The following is a 10,074-nucleotide window of genomic DNA, read 5'->3' as shown; positions in this document are numbered from 1 at the left end:
TAAAAATTTAAAAAGGGAAACAAAAATTTACTTGTAGATAGTTATTGTATGAGTTTGCGTATTTGAACTTTGAGTATGCTTCTTTAAATCTGAGAAGTATATAATCATTGAAATATATTTATATTAGTATATCTTACTTTCACATAATAAAACTAGAAGACTGCACTTCAGGACTTCCCTGGTAGTGCAGCAGTTAAGAATCCACCTGCCAATGCAAGGGACATGGGTTTGATCCCTGGACCGGGAAGATTCCACATGCTGTGAAGCAACTAAATCCATGCACCAAAACTACTGAGCCTGTACTCTAGAGCCTGAGAGCCACAACTATTGAGCCCATGTGCCACAACTACTTAAGGCCACTCACCTAGAGTCCATGCTCTGCAACAAAAGAAGCCACCACAATGAGAAGCGCATGCACCACAACAAAGAGTAGCCCCCACTCGCTGCAACTAGAGAAAGCCTGCAAGCAGCAAAGAAGACCCAATGCAGCCAATAAATAAATTTATAAGAAGAAAAAATACAGAAGACTGAATTTCTCTCATCATCTGTTAGTTTTTGTTTTTGTTTTTGTTTTTTTTTCTTGTAAGTCTAGCAAAGATGGAATTCTTAAGTAATCAAAGACCTGATAAAAACAATATGAAGGACAAGAAATTATTTTCATAAAACACAGACTCTTAGTTTCTAGGCACATTACTTAAAAGATAAAGAAAAACCTTTCACAATCTTATTAAGAATAGACCAGTAGTCCTAGAAGACTTCGTCCTTCTAGCAGATGAAAGAAAATTGTTTTAGTTGTACATATGTAAACCTTGTCTGCCAGCCCCTAAGCTAGCAGAGTAGTAGACAATTGCATATCCTTTTCTAACCTCAGCTCTTCCGCCAACTTTCTGACTCAAGCTTCAGCCTCCAGGTGGGCACCAGTGGCCAGTCAAACTGCTCACAGTAGAGGCCTGTCCAGTTCTTTCCCTTCTTTGCCATAGTGTATTCTGTGCAGTTCCTCAAATTAGCGATTTAGACCAGTCGGTGTTTTGGGGATGTCCTTGAACTCATGCGATGTTGTATAAACATCTAGCATACAGTCAGTCACCACTCCCCACACAGAGGTCAATAGCCAGCTCAGAATTTGCCTCAGATGATGAAAATCTGGCCATCTCACTTTCCTGCTCTTCATCTTTCAATGACTCCCTACTTGCTTAGGATAAAGCATGAACTCCTTAGGATGAAAAAGGTAGCACTCAGAATTCAGAATCTGGTCCCTATTTACCTCCCGGTAATTCCTTCTCCCTTCCACCACCCTTAGCTAGTTGCAGCTTTCCAGATGTGTCATGCTCGCCTCTTTCCCAAGGCCCATTTCTTTGGTCTCCTGGCTGATTCACGAGTTGTTCATTTGCAAACTCAGGAATTTCCCCGGATGAAACCTGGAACTTACCCCTATATACAAAGGGCAAGGAGAGACTGAAGAAAGAGGCAGACCACTCCAGATTGGTAGGTGGTACTTTAATCAGCAAAGGAGCTTATAAGGCTTGTCTTGGGAAGCCACAAGATGAGTGGATCTCTGGCACCTGCCTGCCAGCATCTTAAAAGTTTATAAAGAGACCTTAGCTGGGTTCAGTTACATATACTACCCAGATGGCCTGAACAATACCTTACTCTGTCAAGGCTGTGTCCTTGAAAATGGCTCCCATGCTGGGGACAGTGGGCAGAGAGTACATTCCAAGGACAAGGGAGGGAGTGAGGAGCCTCTGATTGTCCAGGGTCACCTTGAGGTTCAATCAGCAGTCATGTCCTCTCAATGACCTCCTCCAACATGGAGTCAGCCATCTCATTGACCATCACCTTGTGTACTTTTATCATCTTAAAATAAATGTTCATGTTAGAGGGAAATTTTCTTGTAAATGTAAAAGAGAAGCATGTTCCTTTAATAGCATTTTCTTTATCATATTTTTTCTTATTGTACTACTTTCTCCTCTTTAAGTTCAGTAAAGTGGCATTGAATTTATTTATTTTTTTGTTATTGTTTTCCTTATACTTTTGACTGGTTTTAGGTAGAAGAAAAGGGTAGAATTGCCTTTGTCCTGCCTTCTTTAATCAGAGTACATAATTTAAATTGTTACATTTAAACCATTATGAATCGAGGGATATCTTTAGTTTATTTTCCACTTCATTCAAAAATACTTATAGAATATATCCTATATGCAACTTTCTGAGATAGCTATTTCACAGTTACAGACAATTGTAAGCCCATGTTCTTGAACTCAAAAAGTCAGATCATAGTGAAGATGAGCTACAAATAAAATATCAATGCTATGGGAGTTGTAGGAGTAGGAGATCACATGCTCCTTAGGCGGTCAAGAAAAGCGTTCCAGAGAATGCTTTTGGTTCATCCAATCTATCTGTATTAGTTTCCCATTGCTGCCTTAACAAATTACTATAAACTTAGTGGCTAAAACAACACAAATTAATTATTTTAAATGGTTGTGAGTGAAAAGTCCTATGTAGATGGGCTAAAATAAAAGTGTTGGCAGGATTGCATTGCTCTTGGAAGTTCTGGGGAAAAATAATTTTCCTTGTTTTTTCCATATTGCAGAAGCTGCACATATTCCTTGGCTCGTGGCACCCTTCCTTCACCTTCAAAGCCAGCAAAGTTGCATATCTCTGACCATTTTTCCTTAGTTACCTCTCTCTTTGACCACAGCCCAGATAGGCCCACCAGATGTTCTCCTTATCTCAAGGTCCTTAATTTGATTACATGTGCAAAATCCCTTTTGCCATGTAAGGTAACATATTCATATGTTTCTGGGATTAGATGATGGACATCTTTGGACACCATTATTCTGCATACCATGCTATTTCCTCAGATACTATATTCTCTTCTCTCCTCTGTGAACCTTCATTTCAACTATATGGAATGTTCCCTCCTTCCTGCTTTTGTGTATCTCCTTACTCCTACCTGAAATGCCTTTCCTCAGCTTTAGATGATCTCGGAATTGTTTGTCCTTCCAAACTAAATCCTTCGATGAAATTTTCCCCAACCATTTCAGCTCATAGTGATCCTTCACTCTTCTGTGGTATGTTTTGCCTTGAACTAAGTAAATGGTACTTTGAACTATAACTTCTTTTTATTCCTAGGTTTTGTCTCCACAACTAGTTACTAAAAATAACAACTGACATTGATGAGCACTTATGTGATATGTACTCTTGTAAGTGCTTTGCATGTAATAATTCATCTAATTCTTCCAATGTGAGTAGGGTATCATTATCATCCCCATCTTACAGATGAGGATACTGAGGCACAGATAGTTTAAAACAAACAAAAAAACAGACAAAACAGAAAAAGCGAAAAATTCCCACTTGCTCAAAGGGATAAGCCATGGAGCTGGGATTTGAACCTAGGCTTCAGGATCCAGGCAGAACACTATTTCATCCGAGCTGGTGCTCAGCTGTTTAGTAGCACATCACTATCTATGGATGGAAATGAGGGTCTGTTTTGGCAAGAAGGATCTCAAAGGAGGAAAAAAAGCATTATTTTTTCAGGAATCCTCTATTCGAGAAAAGACATTGTTTTGGAAATAGCCTTGGTGCAAAATCCAATGATAGTGCTCTAATTTTGTCCCTCAGGTGTACACTCTTGAGGTTTTAGTTCTTTGGAGACCTGGATTTAGAGTAGTTAAAACTATCAGGAACACGTGTCCCTTACCTGTGCTGTATGTGAGTCAGTGTTCAGGGTAAGGTGCATCTCTTGACCCTCAGGCTCATCAGCATGGAGGCTTATCTTCTTTTCCAAGTGCTTAGGGCGTCATGCCTGTTGTGGAAGCTCACTACCGAGAAGGAAATCAAATCCTCCAAACTGACTTTCTGATAAAGACCAGAAATCTCTGGGTTTTGCTATTCATCTTGAAGCAGTGAATGGGACAACAAAAAAATTACCCTAAAGAAGTGAGTATTCCAAAATTTGAAATATGCTGAAAAGACTTCGGATGAATTTGGCTTTGGGAATACACACTCACCACCCCAAGTACGCCAAAGAAAGTGGTCTTTGCTGTTTAGTTCAGTTTTTCAGGACACTAAACAACTAATTGTTTGACATTTTAAAACTGAACTTGTTCTTTATTCAGATAACATGATGTCCAGGAAGAATTCTAGGGCCGTAGATGCTAGAAGTGGAAAGGGCGTAGAGCTCATTCCCCTTATTTTCAGGAGAGACTATGTCCTATTCAGGTTCATGCGCAGAATACTGGCAGGTGTAGCATGCTACCCTCAGCACACACCCTTACCTGGAATGTCCATAAATATCCACAACCATTGTCTGTAAGTTCCAATATAACTTCAGAACTATTCCAGACATGAAGTTAAAGCAATATTTTCACCAACCACTTCAGCTCCCAGTGATCCTTTTTTCTTCTTAAATCCTATGGCATGTTTTGTCTTAGGCCAAGGAATTACTACTTTGAAATGTAGGTTTTCTTTTTCTTTCTAAGTCCTGTCTCCCCAACAGGGTGTAAATTTCTACAAATAATAACTGGCATAATAAGCAGTTGCCTTGTGAAAAATGGATCCTATAGATATTTTCTCAAATTATGATAATAAAATAGACATAAACATTATTTTAACTATAGTTTTGTACTATGACATTTCAAGTTCCACATCTTGATTATTATGTCTTAAAAATGTGGTATTTTTTGTTTTGTTTATAGAGGGAATTGAGTTGATTATAAACATTATATGAAAGAAATTTTTCTGATGGATATTCATATACCTTGTGCTTCTTATTGTAATTTTTAAACAGCTTATCTTTTCCTCAATTAATAAGTCAGAAAAATAATATTTACCTAAAAATTATGTCTAAATATAAATGTTAAGCATTTGACATTTTACACATTTTATTGATAAAATAGATATTACCTGTTAAAATTTATGACTTAAATAGGTTTCTAAATATAATAAAATTAGGGAAATAATTTTATTATTCTGATTAACAGTATATTCTTACATTTATAAAAATTGTAAGTAGAAATCACCTGGAGATGAAGTCAGATGAGCTTATGACAGATTTTTTTTTACATGGCTTCCATAAAAAGTTGCTAGGCAGTATTTGACAGAGTATTAATCTCAAAGGAAGGGCATCTCAGTCCTTCCCAAGGCATTACATTCCATTATTCAAATTATATGGTTGGTGAAATTTTCTTGACACTATTTAACCTCAATCTTAAATCCTCTGTTCTAGTTTGTGCCACTTCTATCTTCAGAATGGTCAAAGAGTAAACACATCCAATCTCTATTTTCAAGGCAGTCCTCTATAAACATAAATATAATTGTCATGTGTTACAAAATAATCTTCTTCATGCTAAACAAGCCTTCTGGCATTTATATACATTTCCCTCTCTAATCCTTTTATAAGGGGAATAGATTAATATACACAGATATGAATGTTGTCTTCATTCCACCAGGACAAGATCTGAAAGGGTTTTATTAATGTTCTGTTTTAGCCCATCCCAAATGTCTATTATCAGGATCTAAATTTTCATTTGTGTCTTACAATATCACTGGTGACTGTAATCCTAGGTGGGTATTCTTATCCTATCATGCAATAGAGATGAAATACACAGACTGAATCCCATTTCAAATAGTGTTAGAACCCAGAGGAATTATAGACATTATACTTAGACTCTTGATGACAGAGGGTGCTGAATCCAAAAAGATCAAGTATGAATGGCCCAAGTTTACACGGGATCCATGCACAAGTGACAGGGTCTAGTACCCAGAAATACTCTCAACCAGTCTAACACTATTTCCATAACAGCTTCCTATACAGATTAAAAAAAAAAAAAAACCCTGTAATTAGTTTAAAAGACTATTTTATATGTGTTGATCAATTTTTTTTTTAAATACAATGGATTTTTTTATTTCTTATATAGGTTACAAATGACCAATGGAAGATCAGAATCAGACAGCAGTGACTGAATTCCTTTTCTTGGGCCTCACAGATCATCTCTATCAGCAGATCATCCTCTTTGTCACTCTTCTCTTTGTCTATCTTGCCACTCTGGGGGGTAACTTGGGGATGATCACTCTCATATGGAGTGACCCCAGACTCCACACACTTATGTACTTTTTTCTTAGCCACTTGTGCTTTGTAGACATGTGTTCCTCTTGTTCCATTATCCCCAAGATGTTGTGTGATATCTTTGCAGAGCAAAAGGGCATCTCTTTCATGGGTTGTGCTGCACAGATGTGGTTCCTTGGTCTTTTTGTGGCAACTGAATATTTCCTCCTGGCTTCCATAGTCTACTATAGGTATATGGCCATCTGCAAGCCCTTGTTGTACACACTCGTTATGTCCCAGAGGGTGTGTGTGCAGCTGGTTATGGGTCCTTATGCTGTGGCTTTTATAAGTACCATGATCCATACTACATTGGCATTTTGCTTACCCTTCTGTGGTTCAAATATTATCAATCATTTTTTCTGTGATATTTCACCACTGCTTTCTCTAGCATGTGCAGATACCTCAGTGATTAAATTTATGCTCCTTACCTTGGCTGAAGCAATAGGAGTACTCAGTGGCCTGATCATCACGGTCTCCTATGTTTGCATCCTGGTGGCCATCCTGAGGATCCAGACTGCTGATGGGAGGAGGAAAGCTTTCTTTACTTGTTCTTCTCACCTGGCAGCTGTCTCCATCCTATATGGGGCTCTTTTCTTCATTTATGTCTGATCTAGCTCAAATTCCTCCCTAGATATCAATAAAGTGATTTCTCTCTTTTACACTGTGGTAACTCCCATGTTGAACCCCCTCATCTACAGTTTGAGGAACAAGGAGGTGAAAAATGCATTCAGTAGGAAGTTTTAAAGGAAAAAAATTTTTAAAGGTAGATAAAATAGAATTCTAACTGTGCTATACCAAATATGTTGATTCAATTATGTGTGATAAAAAGAATACTGGACTGTGAATTAGGAACTCTCTTTAATCCCTGGGTCTGCCAGTATATGTGAGGTCACTTATATATTGGAAATAGTGTTTATATGTTTTTTTTTCCTTTGTCTTATCCTTTGCAAAATGATAGAGAATATAAAATATTTTACATATATATTGAGAGTATAAATGTAATATATACCAGGAGACAATCCAAGAGAATATTTTTGTATTCTTGTATGTGGGAAGACATTTTACTCCAGCCCAGGAAAGCAAATATTATAAGGGAAAGATCAACAAAGTTCATTATTAAAGTTTTCATAGACCTTGTTAAAATTTTAACAATGGAAAGTGAGAGAACAATTGTAGAACAAGTGACCACAATGAGTTACTGTCCCAATAGGAAAGTTTTGGAACATATGTGTATATGTATGTATATATATATATATAGCATCATTTGTAGGAGGGATAAAAGGAAACAACTTGAATTTGTGTCATTGGGATAAATAAATATTCTTTTTATGAAATGTTGTGCAGCTAATTATAAAAAGAAGGATTTGGATATTCATGCTGTGGTTTGGAGGAAACTCCCTGAACAGTTTTTGATGGATGGAAAAAAAATCAAGTCAAAGTATAACCTGCAGAGCTGATTACACTTAGTAAAAACAAAATGTTGGGGTAAAGTCTACCCTAATATGTGAAATATGTCGGTATGTGCATATATACAAGAACATGGAGAGAAGTGTGGAAGGCTACAGACCAATCCATAAATGTTGGTTACTTCAGTGGCATGACATTGGAAGTAAGGGCATGGGGTGGCATTTCATACTCTTCTAGGGTGTTCAAGTTGTTTTATAGCAAATGTGTTTACTTTTGTAACTAAGATTCACTTTTGAAAAGCTGCAGTCTGTGTCAAAACTGAATTAATATATAAATTGAGGGCAATGGGCTCTTCTCTTAAAGCTACTTTTATATTTTAACATTCTCTGACCTCATGAAACAATTCTAAAGATTGGTGACTGAAATCTTTGTCAAAATCTAAGTAAAATAGAGAGATTCCCAGCAACACTATAGAGCTTCAGTCTCTCACTTTTTCCCTCTAACGATCTGCCCTTTTCTCCACCCATATATTCTATAACTTGTAAACATAGTGGCATTTGCTTTGAAATGATGAAAAAATGCTAAGTTAAAAATGACACAATGCAAATATGAAATTTGAAAGATCCACTAAATATTATATTAAATATATCCAGATAAAGCTACCATCATTAATTGTCAGACTTTTAAAAATTTCCAACACCACTTTAATAATTCTACAGATTATCACACTAAGTGAAGTAAGTCAAACAGAGAAAGACAAATATATGATATCGCTTATATGCAGAATGTTAAAAAAATGATACAAATAAACTTATTTACAAAACAGAAACAGACTCACAGATTCAGAAAACAAACTTATGGTTTCCAAAGGGAAAGGTAGGGAGGAGGGATAAATTGGGAGTTTGGGATTGACCTATAACAATACTATATTTAAAATAATCAACAAGGACCTACTGTGTAGCACAGGGGACTCTGCTCAATATTCTGTAATAACCTAAATAGGAAAATAATTTGAAAAAGAATAGATACATACACATATATATAAAATTGAATCACTTCGCTATACACCTGAAACTAATACGGCATTGTTAATCAACTATACTCCAATACAAAATAAAAATTAAAAAAAAAAAAGAATTGTTAAAACAGCCTTAGGTGTGAGAAAGAGAAATGCACTTTTTCTGATTTTCATCTAGAAAGATCAACACTTTCTTTTCCAGTCGAATTTTGCCTTAAAATGCCTCTATTCTGTGTCTTTGTTACATAACATATCTCAAATCACGTCTTTAACATTTAGGATGCAAAATCTATTGAAAGGGAGTTGGGTAAAGAACATCAGGAAGTGAGTGATAATTACAAATTTCCTCAATGTCTCTGTGTTCCTTCCCCAAGTATATGCAAATATATTCAAAACCAACTGTCCTCTCTAGCTCTAGTTATTGCTTTCTGATATCTTAATGCATTTTCTGTCTAGAATACTCTTTGTACCACACTTACATGGATAATTCCACTTATTTTTATGTCCTGCTCTAATGTGGCTTCCATTCAGAGAATTACCCTAACTCTCCAATCTCATCTGAACTGCTCTGTATTTTTCTCTTACAGCATCAAATTCTTTTCCTTCAGACTTTAGAATTGTAACATGGTGCTTGTTAAGGTAGTTTTTGTTTTGTTTTGCCTTGTTTTTATTAGTGAGAAATGTTTGCAGATGATTCTTCATATTAGGCAGTGACAGAAACTTACTTGGAGCTGCATTTTTTGTTTGCCTTTTAATTCTGTAAGTGGTTCTCCTTATTTTGTGAAAAAGAGTGAGTCCCAGTATCAGGAGCAGGGAAATTCTATGTCAGTTAAGGGGTGCACACACTGAAACCCCCTAACTGGCAGTATTGGTGCCTGGGAAGAGATCATCAATTTTCATAAGGTACAACCTCTCAGGTGAGCTCAGGTGTAATCCTTACCTTTGTTGCTCTGTAAGTGGGCTGTTTTTTGCCTCTGGTGTCTTTCGGGAATTTTTCTTTATCTTTGACTTTCTGCAGTTTGAATATTTTATGTTTATGTATAGTTATTTGTTTGTTTGTTTGTTGGCATTTCTCCTGCTTGGTGTTCTCTCAGATTCCTGGATCTATGGTTTGGTGTCTAACATTAATGGGGAAATTCTCAGTCATTGTGTTTCAGATATTTCTTCTGTTCCTTTCTCTTTCTTCTTTAGATATTCCCATCATGCATGTTAAACATTTTGTAGTTATCTCACAGTCCTTAGATATTCTGATTTTTTTTTTTTACTCTTCATTCTCTTTGGTTTTCAGTTTTTGAAGTTTCTGTTGCTATATTCTTGAGCCCACGGATTCTTTCCTCGGCCACATCCAGTCTACAAATAAGCCCATCAAAGGCATTTTTATTTTCGTTACCGTGTTTTTGATTTTTAGCATTTTAATCATAGCTGATTTAAATTTCTGGTCTTATAATTCCTATAACCCTGTGATATCTGCTTTTGATGTTTGCTTCATCTCTTCCAGTTGTGATTTTTGCATTTGTGTTTGCTTTGTAATTTTTTTCTTGATAGC

The 10,074-nt window shown here is 36.3% G+C and overlaps 1 protein-coding gene across 1 annotated transcript; it reads left to right on the top strand.

Moving 5' to 3' along the window:
• Nucleotides 1–6,103: 6,103 nt before the first annotated feature.
• On the top strand, nt 6,104–6,712 carry LOC130849309 (olfactory receptor 5G3-like). The gene has a single exon (XM_057728114.1). The coding sequence runs from the start codon at nt 6,104–6,106 to the stop codon at nt 6,710–6,712; it is 609 nt and encodes a 202-aa protein (XP_057584097.1).
• Nucleotides 6,713–10,074: the final 3,362 nt, after the last annotated feature.

The sequence above is a fragment of the Hippopotamus amphibius genome, chromosome 3 (genome assembly GCF_030028045.1).
Source record: "Hippopotamus amphibius kiboko isolate mHipAmp2 chromosome 3, mHipAmp2.hap2, whole genome shotgun sequence".
Taxonomy (NCBI): Eukaryota; Metazoa; Chordata; class Mammalia; order Artiodactyla; family Hippopotamidae; genus Hippopotamus; species Hippopotamus amphibius.
The sequence above is the reverse complement of the archived record's forward strand: the minus strand, read 5'-3'. Positions and strand labels throughout refer to the sequence as shown.